The sequence below is a fragment of the Copadichromis virginalis genome, linkage group LG13, assembly GCF_057382275.1.
Source record: "Copadichromis virginalis isolate Kocher_CV1m ecotype Utaka linkage group LG13, C_Virginalis_male_GT1.1, whole genome shotgun sequence".
In the NCBI taxonomy this organism is placed as follows: domain Eukaryota; kingdom Metazoa; phylum Chordata; class Actinopteri; order Cichliformes; family Cichlidae; genus Copadichromis; species Copadichromis virginalis.
Genome location: NC_140630.1, coordinates 12,069,312 through 12,088,557, shown reverse-complemented (window position 1 = coordinate 12,088,557; position 19,246 = coordinate 12,069,312). Strand labels below are relative to the sequence as shown.

The following is a 19,246-nucleotide window of genomic DNA, read 5'->3' as shown; positions in this document are numbered from 1 at the left end:
TCAGATCTCTATCATATAGCTGAATGAAAAGCACAATAATAAGCAATGCCTACAGAAAGAGGACAGAAAATTATGCCAATAGTCGATTTTTCAGAAGTCTGAAAATCTGAAGTCAATATAAAGTGTACTCTAAATAAACTGAGAATGGATGGCACTGTATGTGTTTGTTTAGAACTAGGGTAGCAAGTTCACAAAAGACTCTCTCCTAAACACAAATAGAAAAATGGCACCCTGGGGCGTGTTGGGTTGTTTTCCCAGTTACAAAAAAAGAGGGGGAGATCCAGCTTAGGAAAGTTGTTGCATCTGCTAATGTTCCCAGTTGTCTGTTTGCTTTGGCAGTATGTGTGCTTAGGTCAATCAGAAAAGCATCTAAACATTTGTACTGATCCACATTAATGGCATTTGATACCTGTTGTGCAGTTTTTGTCATTTTTAATTCTGTTGTGTTTTGAGTTGTTGATTTTGAGACATTTTGTTCTGTCAGACTGTTTCATTGTCTTCTCTCAGTTTAAACCAGGACTTGTACAAGTATACACTAAACTTTTCCAGCTTTACTCAACTCTCTGTCTGTCATTTATCAACTTGGAGTGTACACATGCTCCACACAGGCAAACATACAGCTATTTGATCAATGATTAGCCTGTAAAGTAATATGTTGGAAGTCAGCAAGATTTGCCCAATCTCCTTTGTGTTTTTCAACCTAATCTGTAAAATCCCAGCCTGCAGGGAGGAATGTTGCTAATGAGGATAAAAGCTTAACATACGTTTACACAATGGACTGGTCAAGCAGCGGTTGCTAGGCTACTGTGGCCAGAAGAATGGCTAGGACTCGGAGGGTCTCAAAGCCCTCGTTTTGTTTTGTTCCGTTCATATTTAATCTCCCAGAGAGCAGCGGTACTCTTTTATTGCCACAAACTAAGGGGGTTTCCCTTGTTACTTCGTTATTTTCCTCCTTGCTCCATCCTCCTCCATCCACTTGCCACTTCTTATTTTTTGTGGCTGCATTTGAGCCAACATTTGTTTTTGTGTTTTTTTTTAATCTTTAAAACATTAGCGTTATAATTTAAGCAGAGAGTTCTTCTTTAGCTTTGTCCATGCTCACATCTGTGTGTACCATAGTTGCCTTTTCATCCACAAAAAAAGAAAATGGGGTTTGTTGTGGTGACATTTATGGAGTTTACTACGAAACAACCCTGCGGCTTGTTATGTGCACTGGAAATTTTCCAGAGTAGCTCTGTGTTGGGCATGCAACTTGCATGTTTAGGGTTTCTAAATGTAATTTGTACTGTATGTCCACTAAACAGACAGGGACTTTTCCTGGCTAAAACAGGGCCTCTGATGGTTTAGCATATATCTATTCAATTCTGGTCAAGAATGCCAAAGTTTTATGAGGATAAGTTTATGGCTAATTTTGGTTGGAATATTTTGCCGTTTTCACCCTTATTGTGCTTACTTTGTTTAGTATTATTCATTAGATTCATCCAGGTCCTCCCTTTTTGTGTTCTAGTCCACTATGACTTGCATAATTTTCCTAAAGTTTGAGCAGGTGGATTCCATAAAGCAGCAAATATGAGCAGGAAGTCACACTGAAACCTGGCCCTGAGCCAGCACGCATAATCATTGGAGTTTCACACATATTTTGGTGCAAGCAGTACTATGCCAGGAATGCATGCTTGAATGCCATTGAAACTGATAGAGTTCATTTGGAGCGTGTGCAACTGCATCCTCCCATCAGTCTCTGCCTTTTGTTAGACTTCAACACACTGTCTCTGTGTTCCCCTCCCTCTCCTTGTTTCTCCACACACTCATCTTCTGTAGATTAGTGAAGACCTGACAGATGCCACAGAAGCACTGGAGGGATTTCCTTTCAGACCTGTACACTGAAAGTGGCACAGATGTAGCAGGCAGTGAAAAATTTAGAATAGCCAACACCACTGAAGGATAATATTGTGACAGCCACCAGATCTCAGTGCTTAGCCTTGTGCATAACAAGTGACCCTGTTATGTCCAGTGCTGTATGTTGCACACATAAATTATGGGCTTCTCAGCCAGGTTATAACTGGCTGGAAAATGCCTCAACATACATGGATTCAAGTAGAAAATGCAAGTTTTCCAGGCTTAAGAAAGGCAGTAAATAGGCCCTGTAATCATATTGTGAATAATAAATGTATCTGCCATGAATGTGTTTTTGCTGGAGCTAAAAATAGATTTGGAAGAAATTACTGAAGTAGAAAGCAGTGATTCACCTATCAAATATTTTGTACCGAGACTAAGAGGAATGGCTTACCGGCTTGGTGCACTGTTAGCTTTGTTAACTTTGAATAGCCTTTGCTATCATCCCTCGAAATCATCTTACTTCTGTAGGAACAACTTTTTAGACAAAACTTCTTTAAACTCTGTTTTTCTTTACTAGGTCACAATGCAAAGCGAAAACAGGCTTGAAGTAGCTCAGAAACAGTGTCCCTGGAGATAATCTTTTTTTTTTCTTCACTGTATTTTGTGTTATCTTAGTCTACAATTGAATAAGAAGAATATAAGCGAAAAGTTACCAAAGCTTGACTATGTGTTGCAGGGCAACTTTTCTCTGGCTTCCCACAATTACCCCTGGTGACACACAGACAGTTACTGCCTGTATTTTCTCTGACAAGAGAATGGGCAGAGGGGAGAGAGGAGGAGTTGAGATGCTTTCACTGTGTTTTTTATGACCTCTCCCTGACTGCACCTATTGTTGCAGGGCCGGGTGAAAAGGAAAAGGGCCCACAGCTGAGAAGAGCTGCCTTCCAAATCAACCAATCCCCTCCATTTGCCTCTGTAGCTCACTAGCACATTGATAGATGCTAGTGTAGACAAAAAAAAAACTAGCTGCATACTTCAAACATTTGATATGTTTAAATTGGCCTATTTAAAGGTTAATTCAAGCTTTTACAGACCCAAAGGAGGAGAGGAAGAGGATAGACAAAGAGCAACTGGCCCAGGGAGATGTGACCATGATAGATGGATTTAACCAGCCATTAGCCCTGATCCTTTTCCCATCGACCAGAATGCCTGGGGGCACTCTCCTTTCCACCAGTATAGACAGACCAGTCACTGAATATTTAGCAGCCTTGTTTCTGCTTACTACAGGAAACTCCCTTGCGCTCATGCTTAGTCAGTTGGCACGGTTACGAAAATACTGCCACATCAAGTTAGGAGACCACGCTTTAAACTCTGTAAATATTTTTACTGGCGCATCGGTATATGATTTCTGTTTAATAGCACCTCTAAATAGTAATATGTTACTGAATAACATGAGTTAACTTTAGAATGATCATGCAACTACGGCTTTTTGTAGTGTTTTTTTTTTAAATCTAGGTTTTGATTGTATTTTTTTTCTGGAAGTTAAAGAGTGCTTTTCTACTTTACTATGTGTTCATATATAGGACTTTTTATAGCCATGGATGACACTAAGTCTCATTATTCAGATAAATGCCATAGAAATATTACCTTAAATGCATTAAAAACACTAAGCACTAAGCTGCACCATCTCCCAAAACCGTTTATTTTCATGTATAACAAATTTGTTGCCATTGCAAGTGTTTTAGGGGTTTTTCAGTTCATTAGAGGTCCGAAAAGTGTACAGTTTTGTTTTTTTTTACCTTGAGGGGGAGAAAGCAATGAGAAGAAGCGTGGGATCTGCTTTGAACATAGGAGCTCTGCTTCTGATCTTCCCACTGTTCCAGTATGAAAGATGGGTCTGCCTCAAGATCCACTGTTGGGAAGGGAAATTAAATGGGGGGCTGGACTGAGGGTGGGGTCTGCCTTGGAGGCATATTCATCTCCAGTTGCGCTGAGGTGTTGTCTGTTTCAAAACATTTTCTTTTCAAAAGAGTGAGAAAAAAAGCCACAGACGAAGCAAACATACATTCTGAAATATAACCTTTGAAAAAGACGTCTTTAGCACAGACTACAAATTATTACAGGACCCTTGCAATGCTGATAACAGGTTCATATTATAAAATTGTATACACTGCCAATTGTTGTTCAGGGAAATAAAAAGGACAGTATCTAATCGATTGTTTTTATTACACTGTGGCCAGTTGCGTGTTACACCCAACTGTAATGATGATATGATTACAGATTACACACAGCAGCATTTCCAGATTTCTCCAATACTTTGTTACCTTTGGGGAAAGAGGTAATAATATTTGAAAAGTGCACACCCCCTGTTAAATAGGTCTACCTTTCTACATTTTCATTAAGCGATGTTTACAGGCTTGATTTAAATCAGAAAATTCAAATGATACATTTTTAGTGCTGTTTATATTTCTGTAATAAAACAGACAAGTGAACAGAACAAGTTAGGATCTTTTGTTTAAAGAAATCACCCTAGTATGCTTGTAAAGCCTTCTATTTCTCCTGGCATCTATGTCTTTGAGCATGTGCAGTTTAGCGTTTCCACTGAACTGACCTGTGAACTGTGAACAATGCAGTTTAATAATTTGGTTTCCATTACTGCTAGTACCTACAGACCTTAGTTGGTCTGTAGGTACTAAATTGACCAATTTTTTTTTATTTTTTATTTTTTTTGTATTAGAGCAGATGTAAGGGCTTTACATGTATTAACATTACACTTGCATCCAAAAATATGTTTCAAGTAAAAGGCTGGTTTGGCCTGGGGTTTGACTTTAAGTGGGATCCTTACAAGAAATCTACTCGAGTAGCTTTTTATTCCTTTGAATTGCATGTCCTCAACGTTGTTTAAAAATAAATTTAGCATCAAAGTCTCAAACCAATGCAGTGTTTTTAGTAGGGCTGTGCTATACCACATCATCTGCAATAATAATTTCAATGTTTTCAAAAAGTAGAGCAGATTTTCTTGAAATATTGTTATATATTTTTACTTTAGAATATGGTGAAGAGATCATAAGAGGTGGACTTCAATCAAAGATTGGTGATATGTGTTGCAGGTGAGCCATTAGTCATACAAAGTCATGTAGGCTTGTCCTTACCCATTTATCTCACCATTACTAATTTTACTAACAAATAAAGTGTCATCTCATGACTTCACAGGATAAGTTAGTACTATCCACATACCATAAGGCACACTGTGTGGCCCAAACACAGTAGTTTTACTGCTGTTCAGGGTAGTGTATTTCTCGCTTCCAGTACGAAGTGAAAGAATGTAGACCAATACAGGGATGGGCATTTCAAGCGAAAATTCTATACGACTTTCTTGGAAGAGAATCCCAAACAAGAACCTCTCTCAAGTGACAATGTGTAGTTGTTTCAGACTTGAGTCATACTAGCTGGTGCAGTTTTTTTTACGTTTGTTTTTGAAGGAATTCCACATGAAACTTTGACAGCTGTCACACATGCTTTACCCGTCTAACACCTGAAAGTTAGCAACATGTTCAGCACAATCCTATTACAGAACAGAAGAAGGCAAGTATAGCTGTAGTCTAATCGGGTGTCACAAAGTGCACAAATATACAGCTTGCTTCAATAATTAGTTTAAAGACACATTTCACTTTTCACATACATGTTTGCAGACTAATGCATGTCCCACATATTATTTTGCTTCAGTAATAAAGAGATGCCCCAAAATATGTTTATATGAAAATATACCTTTGCTTCATAAGGACATGCGAGCATCAGTTTTTAATCACTCCTTAAGTAAAGCAGCTAAGGTTTACATAACGTATGTTGAACATTAGTAGAGCTTTAAAAATTTCCTATAAAGAAGTTTGAGTTAACAGAGTGCCTGCAAATGTGTGCTACTTTAACATGGTAATGATTAATAAATTGAGATAAAATATTGTGTATACTGCCAGTTCTTCACGAACTTTACTCAAGTTCTTCAAAAAAGTTGAAATGAAACAAAATAATAGGAAAATTGTAATAGGTTTCCTGAAGTTGAATTCGCAGTATTGCATTTGTGTAGATCAGGGGTGTCAAACTCCAGGCCTCAAGGGCTGGTGTCCTGCAGGTTTCGATATCACCCTGGGTCACCTTAATCAAATGATTAGTAATTACCAGGCCTCTGGAGAACTTCAAGACATGTTGAGGAGGTAATTTAGGCAATTAAATCAGTTGTGTTGGATCAAGGACACATCTAAAACTTGCAGGACACCGGCCCCTGAGGCCTGGAGTAGGACCCTCCTGGTGTAGATCATAATTTCCCTTCACTACAAAGTAGCTTCTTATTTATTATTGGTTCTGTGGTTTCCAGGAAAGGGGCTAAGCTAAAGAACCTAGAACAGCACCAACACAATTAAGGATAGCCCACAGAGCAGTTGTTGTTTAACAGCTACAACATGTAGCTCTGCAAAGCACCAACACAGTTATTCTGGTCCCATGCTTTCCAGGGCTGTTATATTCAAACCTTTTGTTCAAATGTGTAGCCAAAATTCTATAAATTTGTCTTCATTTTTATTGATTCCACTTTATGCTTGGTTAGAAGTATACATTAGAATAATGGTTCACTTATAGTAGTGCTTTACATCTGTGCACTGTAACATGTGCCTCCTCAGACCTGATGTAAAACTGGTACTAAAATGTCACATAAGCACAAGGTTAATAAAACAAACTATAACTAGCATGTTTATTTTGCTAATGAAATGGCTTGTATTCTTTCAGTGTAATGAGCAGTTTAAGTAATTTTTATAGTCTGTACATCTACATACAGGCTATGATTTTCAGATCTTTCTCCCTTTTAGTAAAAGCAGTTGGTAAACATTTATTAGTTTCAAGTCTGAACAATTCATACACACAAGGCCTGACTAAAATGAATACATAATCACCCACTATGATGGGTGCATAAATTACACCAGGTTAGCTACAATTTGTGTTTCTGATAGTAGCTGAGCTGCTAATAGGCTGACTGGCTGGGGGGTTTTACCATAACGTCAGCATGGAGTCATGTAGACAGGAGTTAGGTCTTTTATCAGATATTTCTAGAGGGCTGACACTGAAGGATCATGGAGCTACAAAGAAAGTATTTGGCATGATATTCTATAGTCCAATCAGAGTAGAAGGTTTTATCCCAAAGCCACTGCTTTCCCAGGCTGTGTAACTAACCCACCATAAGTCATTATAAACCTACAGAGTCTGCTGGGAGGAATCTATGGAATCACTCAGAGAGGAGTTGACAACAGGAAGTAGTAGTAGTATCATTGGTGTTGTGAAACCCGTTTGTAATGGAATTCCCATTGTTGTAGCCTGGGTAGAGGATCCCCTCTGTGCCTCAGGCTAGTAATGGTACCAATACACTATTAGTGGGAACCCAATGAGTCTCGTTACAGTTAAATTGCTGCAAAATCATTTATGCTGGCTGAAAATACTTGTGCATGCCAAAAATATTTTAACCATATCTCTGTAACTTCCTTCAATGAATTTAAAGAAAATAGATCCTAACCATTTGTTTTTGATAGGAAGTATTCTACAAGTAGGAATTGGCCCATTTGTTCCTTAAGTTAAACAGTGAATTGATTTCTTTCCCCTGAGTCTTACTTTAAGTGTTTGTGTAAACTGTTAGGGGAATAGCAACTCTAAAACCAAGATTTGAAACTAGAGCTGCAAACTATGCATGGCCATTTGAAGCAAAGATACTATTTGGCTATTCTTCAAAGGTTTCACTCCTAAAAGACTCTCAAATGACAGTGCATAGTCGAAGCAGACATGTGACATGCTGGACCTTATTTTCTTTGTTTGTTTATGTTGAAGGTGTTCCACAAAAGACTTTGATGGCTGACCAATCCAGTTTGTACTACATGAAGGGCAACAAAAGAAATTCATTTATAGTTCAATCCAAGTTCTTTTTTTTTTTTCTTTTTTCTTTTTTTTTAACAGTGCATTTTCATGCAGCGTGCATCCAGTTAGGTGGACTGATGCAAATTTCACCCAGGTAATGTGAATAGAGGCAAGTTTTTGATTATGTAAGTTAAAATATTTAAACTGGGATGAAAAATTCGCTTCATTCTACATCACAAAAACCCTGGCATTTTCCCATAGATTGGATTGCTGCTGATGCCAGCAATAATCAGAAGTGGAGGTTAAGCCTATTGACATCATTTGAGGGCAGGTGGAGCTGTCTGGTTGAACTTATCTTTTATACAGAGATTTAAAAAAAGAAAAAAAGGAAAGTTTTGGAAAAAATTAATCACACCTTCATCTTAAGTTTTTAAAATGTCTTATTGTATCGATTGCCATCGTGCATGCATAAACGCAAGCATTGTTAAGTGTACCTTAGCTTCATGTTTGGTGTGAACAGACCATAATAAGGAAATTATGCTTCATTTATTTATTTATTTTTAACCAAGTGTACAGTTGGTTAACCCCAGAATGACCTTATTTGTATATGTGACTTTGTTCATACTATTTATTTATTTATTTATGTCTGGGATCATTCGTGACCTTGGAAACAGCTTTTTCTTTTTATATGCTTTGATTTTATTTTTATTTGTTGGTAAACATTCTTTAATATGACATCTAATTTGTTGCGATTTTCAGGTTTTTCAGTAGTATAAATATTGAAAATATTGTTTCCACAAAAAATACGAATGTAACATATTTACCAGTTTGTTTAGGTTTCCTTTTAAGCACAACTGTGGTAATAACAGGCACGGCTTTGTAACGGGCCATTGTCACCATGGAAACGGGAGCAGGATGATGACGCTGGCACAGTTAACGTGAAGCTGTTTGTTTACACACCACGAAGAGCAAAGAGGCGGAGCTGTTCTCGAGATGCTGAGCTCAGGTTTATTGAAAGAAAACATGTTTCTAGTTTCCAAAACAGCATTGCTGTTCCTGTGATTGCCATTAAAACCTTTACTGGGAATAAGCAAGTGGGAGGTCTTTATCAAAGCACCTGATCAACAAACTCTGTAGCTGCTCTGATCACCACCATTTGTTTTATGTGAAACAGTGAAAAGTCTGAAGTAAGCCTCTAGAAGTTTTATTAAAATATGCAGATTGACTGTTCACTTAGTCTGATTCCATGTTTAAATTATACTGCTTGCTGAAAGCTAACGGCAGCTGTCCTCTTTTACATGGAAGCAAACAGGGGTGAGTCTAAAGAGAAGTGTGTACTAGACCATATTTATTTCAAGGTTTTCATAACATTTTTCAGATTCAAAGTGAAATAATATATTACTGTGTCAATGAAATTGCATTAACATTTAAAAATATATATAAAAAAAATTTTTTCACAAGCTAATAACAACGTGCATGGGCCAGTAAAACTCTGACCCTCTGACCTGAGGGATTTGAGGTTGGATATTGAATTATTGTTAATATTAATTAACATCTACTGTTACGTCCCGGTCTAGGGGTACAGGAGTGCAACAAAAGGGTTAAAAGGAAGGTGACCCTGTGACCCTGGTCCCCAAAGCCATACCTAGAAGCCAATTTACAAGTTAAGGTGTTACCAAACTGAACGCTTAAACTCCGGGGTGAACAAAGGCTGAAATAACAAACAAAACAAGTTATTCCAAAAAGGGAGGTGCTACCTAAACCCTGGGTGAAACAAATATCAAACAAAAGATAAGTGCTACCCCCAACTCCCTAATTCAATTCAATTTTATTTTATTTACAGCAACAGTCACCTCAAGGCACTTTATATTGTAAGGTAGACCCTTTGAATAAATGAGAAAAAAGTACAGAAAATAATAAGGCAGTTCACCCCTCTACCTCAGTGCCTATTTACAAGTGAAAAGTATCTACACAATATATACAAGGCTTAGCAATTCTTGATCATGGAACCAATCAGCAGCTGCCAGCTCTGCAATTAGGAACGATCTGCAGAGACTCTTATATATCATCATAACAGCTTGTTTTAATGCATCACAAAAATTTTGCATCGCCAGCCAAACTTCAGATACTTCTGATATGCTCGCTTCTCTTCATTGCAGCCACCACATTCTTCTTTAAAGACTTACAGACACAAACTCACTCACTCGCACATTTTAACACACAGAAACAGATGTACAAAAACGTATAAAGCCTTCCAAGAAGACAGAGTAAAGAATACTTTTTCATTACAGCTTAAAGCAAAAAAAATTGCATTTTCTAAAATAGAAACCAATGAGCAATTCATTTTAAACGACTTGTATTTGTTCCCCTTTAAATATTTGTTATTATTATATAACAAAGAAAATGTGTTACATATTATCTAAATGTGTTCTGTAATGTACTCCTCTGCATAAAAATGCTTAATCTGAATTTTTTGGGGGTTTGTTTATTCACTTATTTTACATATGAATATTTTAAAATATCACTCAGAGAAAAAGGAAATAGTCTAAGTGTTTACAAAAAGAGAGCTGTAGAGCTATAAAAAAGGACATTGTATCTTTTACCAACTAAAATTGTATGGTCACTTGAGTTTTCCCGAGGTCTCTAAACTTGTTTCTATTATCTGTTCTCCATCTAGTCCTTTCCACTGCTCCTACATCTTTCAGCAAATCTGGTCCAAGTTTGACACATTTACTGTGTCAAACTGAATATCTGTGTACTTTATCAGTTAACTGTGCTACTTGTATTACTTGAGCCTGAGATTTTAATAAAATTTGATTAGTAGTGTAATATAGGCATGCAGAAAGGATTTATGTATAGGTTTGTGTGCATGTGTGTTTGTGTTGACTTGTTTAAACATCTTTATGAGGACCAAACATTAGAAGCCCACTGTACTTGCAGGGACCAGCAGTCAGTTGTGGGGACTAAATGCTGGTCCTCACGAATTTGAAGGCATTTTTGAGGCTAAGAATTTGGTTTTAGAGTTAAGGTTACAATTAGGTTGTGGTTAGGTTTAGGGTTAGGGTTAGGAGTATGCACTGATTCCTAGTGGTTAAGGTTAGGATAAGGTTAAGCATTATGTCAATTTGATGTCCTCACTAAGGTGTGAAAGCGAGTGTGTGTGTGTGTTTATTGGCAAGTCTTGGTTGTGTAGTCGTGTGGGAGTAAGTCCAAGGTCATCGAGTGATAACAGCACAATGGTGCAACTGAGTGCCGACAAACATTACAAAGCCTTGGTTTACAAAAAAAATGCTGTTAACAAAGAGTCTTTAGACTAAATAACGTTTTTAAGTTTACATTTAGTTACAGTCCGTCAAGGCACACAAATGCCTTATTACCTTGAACACTTCCACTATCTATCTTTATCATGACGTTGTTTCTCCCTTGGAAAATATTCCCACAGAGTGTAAGTGGCAGCAACGTTCCATCCATCCACGGAGATATCAGGCTGTTTTTCTTAACAATAAACTCTCAACACTGATTGCCTCTGTCAAACCAACCAAAGGGGCATTTAGACTCTCGAGTTATTGCTAGCCTTTTGTTTGTTCTGTAGAATCAACACAGCTGATAGGACATGTTCAAATTGACCTGTAGTGTAAATAATGAAATCGAGCAGCTTTTAATGTGAGGAGATCTTGGCAAAAACACATTTTGTACATGATACAAAGAGAATCAAAGGATCAAAGACTTCATTTTGGCTACACCAGTTCATGGAAAAAGAGGCTTCATGTTATCAGAGGTATAATATTAGTTTTATTCTTGTTGAAATAAAACATTTAACATTAGAAGAAATGTGGCACAGGTTGAGAAAGCCCAAATGCTGGTTTGGTCTGCACATACACATTTGTTTTGGAAAACAAAGCTTTTTACGTGCACCGTTGCATTTTGTCCACATGTAAACAGCTTTATGCTAAAAATCAAGCTTTGAAAAAGTACTCTCAATGTGATCATTTTCAAAAACTGCATGTGCATTCATGTTTGGACAGGGATTACAGAGATTATGTGTTGCAACATCAGAGGTGTGTGTCTTTATCTCCATTGTTAACATCAGACTGGACTACGTGTTCTTGTTTATAGGCTTCTGACATTTTTGTATGGTTAGGGTTACATTGCTTTGACATGCTCAAAGCAACAACGGTTTTTACGTTTTCACATGGACGATGGTGTTCATTAAAATGGTGCTTGTGAGGGAAAGGATTAAAAAACAAAAGCAGAATATTCTTGTTTTGAAAAATACCGTGTACAAGTGCATTTTCACATCTATATGTCATTTACTTCAGTCCATATCAGTTGATGAGCCTGATAGCTGAAACTTATAGTTGTTCCTTTTACACACAGAAAAAAAACACATTCTTGCAATGTGTCACTAGAAACCATGTGAGAACTTTTTGTCTACCGATTAGGCAAATGTGTCTGGGTGGGAGCAACAAAAGTAACTAAAGGTGCTGTGTTCTGGCATGTTGGAACAAGGGAAACAAGGGATTTACATTACATTTAAGGGCTAGTTGCTAGCCTGTACTGACAATTTGTGTACACTGAACATCTGTGGTACCCTGCCACAATCCAAACTGCAAAACTTACTTGACTACGGAAAAGCATTTCGCTCAAATTTGCAGCATACACCAAGTAGTTGGTTCGTATTATGTTTACACCATAAACAAACAGCTCTGGAGTTTGGAAGTGGACCAAGACCACCTCCTCCAAAGGGTCTCAGGGCAGTTGTTTTTGTTCGCACCCAAGCAAAATTACAGTGTTCACCCCTGCATCCCTGATTGTGTAATTTTAAAGTGATTTAAATGGACTAAACACCAGAGACCCAAAGTTGTTTTCATAAGCTCTGTGCTCCCTTTTTCATTTAGTTGTTATTTACGGTTTGTTTATTATTCTGGTTTGTTTATTTATTCATATGCTTTTCATCATGTTATTTCACCCTGAGTGTCTATTAAGTTTTAGTAAACAAGACATTTGAAGATGAGGCTGCAATTTTAAGTATTTTCTGTAGGTATTTGTAAAGATGTGATTAAGAATATCCAGTTGTGCCCCAGATTGCAAAAAAAATCCTAAATCCAGATCTATATCTGGATGTGATTTCTTGTAAGATGGGCAAAGCCCTATCTTTGGTAACAATTTAATGCAAATGCAAATCAAACCAATCTCCCTTTGGTGGTAACTATTAGCAAATTATAGTCTATGAATACTGCAGCCCTTCATTTTACACCCACTTTCTTAGTGAACCACAGGTAACTGATATCATGAAGTGCATGCAATTTGACAGCTAAGCAACCAGAGGAGGCGGACAGGCTATGGAAAAACCTGCTGCTTTCAAGAATATTTAGGCCGTGTTTTTAGTCCATTTGCCCAGTACTTTATTCCTGATGCACACACAACACGTTCAGTGTGTGTAAACTGTATGTGTGTTTGTGTACGTCTTCAACTTGTGAATTTATTTATTTTATCCAGATCATGATGAACACTAAGGGTTTTGACTTCACACATTTTAGTTTGTGACTTCACTGTGGCAGCGCTCTCAGACCTGGTGTAGTGTTACCAGCAGGTTTGAGGGGTTCTTGCTCTCTTTAATGTGTTGAGCAGTTTTAGGACCCGAGGACAGGTGCTTTGTGGCACTGTCAGCCTTCTGTTTCTACAGTAATGAATGACCAGCATACTGCTGTTGGCCCTTTTTAAATATCTGCTATCATCTCCTCACCTGGACGGTCGCCCTTTTCTCTGTCGCTCACTCTTTGTATATCCCCCTTTCTTACATTTCACCTTTATTCTCCATCCCCTTCACATCTGTCACTTTCATCCCAGTCCCGTCTTTTCCTTTTTCCTTTTATCTCAGTTACACTGCTTTTTTTTTTTTTTCTCGAGCATTTTTTTTATCCTATGGTTTTTGTGCATCGATCTACCTAAAGTAAATTATTTTTCCTTTTCAGTTTTATTACTTGAAAAAATTGAGAATGATGACATTGGGAGAAAGACCTTGAAGATCACAGATTTTGGCTTAGCCAGGGAATGGCACAAAACCACAAAAATGTCAGCAGCAGGCACCTACTCCTGGATGGCACCAGAGGTCATTAAGTCATCTCTCTTCTCCAAAGGCAGTGACGTCTGGAGGTATAATGGATGATAATGACACATGAGGCCTTGACATTAGATTTAAATACTTACCTTTTTTTCATTTGTCTGTCATTGTTCTTTAAATTTATTTATCATTAGTTTACTTTGGGGTTTTTTTTTTTTTCTTTTCAGCTATGGTGTCTTGCTGTGGGAGCTGTTAACAGGGGAGGTGCCGTACCGTGGAATAGACGGCCTTGCTGTTGCTTACGGCGTGGCAGTTAATAAGTTAACCCTACCAATCCCTTCCACTTGCCCCGAACCCTTCGCTAAGCTCATGGAAGGTAAGTATGAGCAAATATCAGTGGAGCTGAAGCTGAGCTGAAGCTTTGTTTATCCACAGAAAATGTATGTGAGACTGGCATCTTATTCCAAGAGAGGCACAAGAAGCGACGCCACCTGTTCCACAAATAGGCCATATGGCACCAAATATTAGACTTTAAGTTTAATTTAATTTTATGTGTAGATTTGTACATGCATACATATTTCTAGTGGAAAATGCGTGCATGGTAATAGTAAATGCACTCTTAAAATGGCTAATGGCAAGTTTGCTGGTTTTTCCCAACTTTGTGAATTTCTGCTGATCCAGCTGACTCCTTTTTTTTCTGTCAGAGCAGTTCACTAGGCCCACAAATACAGTATGATGTAGATGCCCTGGTCACAGTGGTTATGAGTCCATCTTTTCACTGCATTGTATTTGTCCAGATTGCTGGGACCAGGACCCCCATGTGCGTCCCTCATTCTCCTGCATCCTGGAGCAGCTTTCAGCCATCGAAGAGGCGGTGATGGCCACCATGCCTCAGGACTCCTTCCACAGCATGCAGGACGACTGGCGTGTGGAGATCCAGGAGATGTTTGATGAGCTCAGGACCAAAGAGAAGGTAGAGCAGAAGGAGGAGATTCTTTCATACACTAACATCAATATGTTGAAGCCACTGAACACGGAACTATCCTAGCAGCTGGTTAAACACATGAAAGTAAACTTAATTTCCAGCATCCTCTCGTCTGTGTCGCACAGTGTGGGAAGTTGGACCCTGACGCCAAGTATGAAAAAAGACCAGTTTTTCATCTTGCTTCACTCTTTGAGTTTTAGTAATGATACACGCAGGCTAATCTATCATTACGTCTAACCCCGATGTATTGCCCTGGACTGGTTTCATGGGATAAAAATGTTTAATTGGTTACTTTCAGTGGATAAGGCTAAATCGCACGTTTAACAATCAAGTCATTAATGCCGAAGTGCTTTAGTGGACTTCCCCTTGTTAAAACCTTAATCTGCTTCCTGTATAAGTCTGCTGTTTCTGGCTTAAAGTGGGGAGAGAGGAGTTAATTAGTGTTTAGAGAAACAGCAGGATCAGCACACAGAGCTGAGTTAATGAATGGTGAACGGAGTTTTACACAAAATACAAAAGTGCACAGGTGGTGTTTTTATTGAGTTTTAATTTGTGCCTATTTTTGTATTGTGGATTTATGCTGTCTGCTTTGTTCTAGTTTTTCCAGTTCTGCTAATCCACCGTTTGAGCATGAGGTTTACGTTTTTTAAATCTTACAATCCCCAAATTAAACGTTTATCTGCACAGCTGGTAATTTCTGTTGCTTCACCATGCTATATTAAATTCAACCACTATGCAAAGCTCAAAGAATAAGGCTAATTTAGCTTTGAGTTTTCCCATCATAAATTTTACAAGATTAGGGAATTAGTCCCTTCATTTAAACAGATTTCCTGTAAAAAAAATCTCACCGTAATCTGTGTCTAGGTGGGTGGCTGAAGTGGTTTGACTGTAAAGCTGCTTTATGGAAGTCATCCAGTAAGGATTATTATTACTCAACTGAGAGCAATTCAAGAGAAAATGGAGGGAGTGAAGAATGAGTAAGCAGTGGTGGGAGAGCATAACACTGCCTCAAAAAGAAGGCTACCTACTCCTGCCTATTTTAAAGATTTCAGTGCTCAAAAAACATGTCTAAAACCACACACGGAACAAATGTGACACAGAGGCACAACTTAAGAGTAGTTCTAAATATTGATCTAGCGAGGATGACATACATCCTTTCTGGATCTCTAAGGCACTTTTATTCATCCTAGTGTTATCCTTTAAATGTTGACTGTTCACTAAAAAAGTAGTTTATATAATTTACTTACTGTAAACTGCTTACTGTAGACTTGACTAGCTCTGCACTTGAAATTGTGCTTGCTCATGTTTTAGCTCATACAGTGTTGGCAAACAATGCCAACTTAGCTCACTATTGTTAGAGCAGCTATTGAGGTCTATAGAAGGTGCCTTAACCTCCTAGGACCTGGCGTCCACGTGTGAGGACATCACATTTTGGGTTATTTAGACCAAAATACTCAATTTGGCTCTACAAGGGCCTGATATCCACTCACGAGGACATTATACTGCTACTGTTCTATCGAAATTTTAAACGAATATCCTCATATGTGGCTCTCATTTTTCTTAGAAACAAAAATTAGGTTAAAAAAATAAAATAATTCTTTGTTTTTACATTCATCAGGTCCCAATCAGCCCAAATATCAAAGACAAATTAAAAATGCATGCCGTGGAAGAGTTCACGCCTTAGGAGGTGTCACCATCTGAAATCTTTCAGCCAGTTCTATAAATGCACTTACCTCTTAATACCTGCTTCTTCCAGGAGCTACGTTCCAGAGAAGAGGAGCTGACGCGAGCCGCCCTGCAGCAGAAGTCTCAGGAGGAGTTGCTGAAGCGTCGGGAGCAGCAGCTGGCAGAGCGCGAGATCAACGTGCTGGAGAGAGAGCTCAACATCCTCATTTTCCAGCTCAACAAAGACAAGCCCAACGTGAAGAAGAGAAAAGGCAAATTTAAACGTTCCCGCCTTAAACTGAAGGATGGGAACCGCATCAGCCTACCCTCAGGTGAGCTTGCAGACTGAACTAAGCTCAAATATTCCCACATCCAAACCTCACGATACAAATGAGCCTTCCTTTTTTTCCCCGTAATAGCACTTAAAAAAAATTGGATTGCAGTGCTTTAAAACTGGAGTTCTCGCTCTGGATGGATCCTCTCTGTCCCTTTGTGCCATCACTCAGTGGTACAAACAGAGTGAGATTTGCCCTGCCCACTGCCTGTCAAAGCTTTGAAGCTAATTTGCTATTTGAATTTCTTGGAATCTCCTGTCAAAAACAACTCCAGAGCTTGACAAATCATGTTTTCCCAGTATATAGTTCTTGTATGAGAATGGTGTATTTGCCACATCATTCCCATACATCTGTAGCAAAATAAAAAAGTTAAACCATATTGTATTTTCCAAGCTTTTAGCCTACACTATTCAGAAAAAATAAGCAAACTAACACGTCCAGATTAAATAATCACTCTGATGTTGTTGTGTTTGCAACATTTGAACTGTGTTGGAAAATCTAACTATACATATCAAACTGTAATCACTCAAACAGTAACTCCTCTGGGATTATAATAACTGTTTTACTTGTCCGGCATATTGCAGACTTCCAGCATAAGATCACCGTGCAGGCTTCGCCCTCCATGGACAAAAGGCGGAGCCTTCACAGTACCAGCTCCTCTCCTCCCAGCAGTCCCACACTTATCCCTCGTCTACGAGCCATTCAGCGTAAGTTCAGTTTGTGTTTTTGCATATTAAAGAGTCCCTCAGGTTTTCTTAGTCGTGCTTACTGTCCTACCTTGAGTCCAGCCTGCTCAAATGTAAAAGAACCAAAGAAATCACATCAGCTCTGAGAATTTCACAGGAACTGGGAACATGGGAACAGTATCATGCACAATGACTAGAGCCATGTGAACAAAAGCTCCAGAGGCAGAGGCAGTTGTTTGAACAGTTTTAAAAAGATGTTAGTCACACACCAACGCCCCTGCAATAACTGGGACAAATTCCTCTTGTGCATTTATGGTAGGTGATAATACAGATAGGGGTCTTCTCTGTAACATAGGAGGCACTGAAAAATCAGAGTACTAGAAAAAAGACGTACATTTGTATACAGATCCATGTGTTTAAACTTAGTCTTAATTGATGCTTTGAGCTACAAGATTAGACAGGTCTGTGCTATCCAAGGAGGAGGTGTGTTTTAGAAGCCTGTATTTAGTGCACACAGGATTGTACACTTTATGAGGAATCATGTATTTGCAGTTGTGTACACTGATTTACTTCAGCATTTTATTAAATCTTTATGCATAGCCATATGATACATAGCAATTGAATAACAGCCCTGTTGACATGGACACCTATTTCTTGCACATTTTAAAGTCAGTTTTATTTGCACCAGCCATAAATTTCATTCATACATATAAGTGTAAATGTTTATTCCAACAGATAAACATTTAGACTTATTTATGGCAGCACTGGCTGAAGTGCTCCACCTTCTGTTTTGTAGCATTAAATGCTCTGTTTCACAGTGCTCAGGCTGTAACATGTGCATTTCCCTCCTCAGTGACATCCCACAGGCCGAGGGACAGTTTGTATGTTTACCAACAGGATGTTGATTTGACCAGCGAGGTGTCAGCCTACTCTGGGTTCAGGAGGAAAGGCAAGGAGACTGGCTTCGCTCATGCAGCGTGAGGCGTTGCCAGTAGCACTGAGTGCTGTGTGTTACGTGTGGCTAACTTTAAGTGTTGAAAGTGGTTAAAGTTTCCAGTCAGTGATTTTTCTCTTGCAGATTGACAGCATTTATCTGATGTGTGGATCATAACAAGACTTTGGTGTTTTCTACTTGTAAAAATGTTTTCATCAACCTTAAAATCAAATAAATTAGCTACACAGTTCATGCTGCAGACATGGGCCACGGAGCTGTTTCTTTTTTCTTTTTTTTTGTCTTTGAATTCTACAAATGAATTTGGTGGCAGCTTTCTTTGGCTCTTGTCTGATGCTGTGACATAATTGGTGGATGCTGCTTTTGCTGAAGTTCATGACAACTAACCAATACCAGTAAGAGGATCTTAAAACAACACTGCTATTGGTTGCTGTTGTTTTTCTTTTTGAATTGTTCTATGATTATCACTGTCACGATTATGATATTCACTCTGAATCTTCCTGAATCAGACATTAAATTAAAAGACTCGAAAGCCATCTAGTGTATAACTTTTGAACAACAGTACTCCAGGGGTTTGGTGTTTACCCAATGTTTTTTACCGTAAGTACAGCGGTCCCTCGCTATAATGCGGTTCACCTTTCGCAGCCTCGCTCTTTTCCTGATTTTTTTTTTTTTTTTTTTTTTTTTTTTTTTTTGGTGCAATTTTGCATGGTTTTGTTTTTTTTCTTACAACGCTTTGTGTTCTGCGTCCTGATTGGCTGTAGACCATTGTCAATCAATCTCGTGCGGTGTCTCCTCTACAGTACAGAATGCGTTCAGCTTGTCAAATTT

The 19,246-nt window shown here is 38.4% G+C and overlaps 1 protein-coding gene across 4 annotated transcripts in view; it reads left to right on the top strand.

Annotated features, from left to right (window-relative positions):
• map3k21 (mitogen-activated protein kinase kinase kinase 21) overlaps positions 1–19,246 on the top strand; it is a 30,365-nt gene that overhangs the window by 4,204 nt on the left and 6,915 nt on the right. For 2 of the 4 annotated variants that reach the window (XM_085477324.1, XM_085477323.1), the window contains exons 2-7: positions 13,704–13,884; positions 14,020–14,168; positions 14,590–14,765; positions 16,534–16,774; positions 17,362–17,484; positions 18,317–18,412. In XM_085477324.1, the coding sequence (XP_085333450.1) occupies positions 13,704–13,884; positions 14,020–14,168; positions 14,590–14,765; positions 16,534–16,774; positions 17,362–17,484; positions 18,317–18,412 (966 nt within the window). The remainder of the gene's footprint in view (positions 1–13,703; positions 13,885–14,019; positions 14,169–14,589; positions 14,766–16,533; positions 16,775–17,361; positions 17,485–18,316; positions 18,413–19,246) is intronic. The other 2 variants (XM_085477322.1, XM_085477321.1) reach the window with 1 other exon arrangement.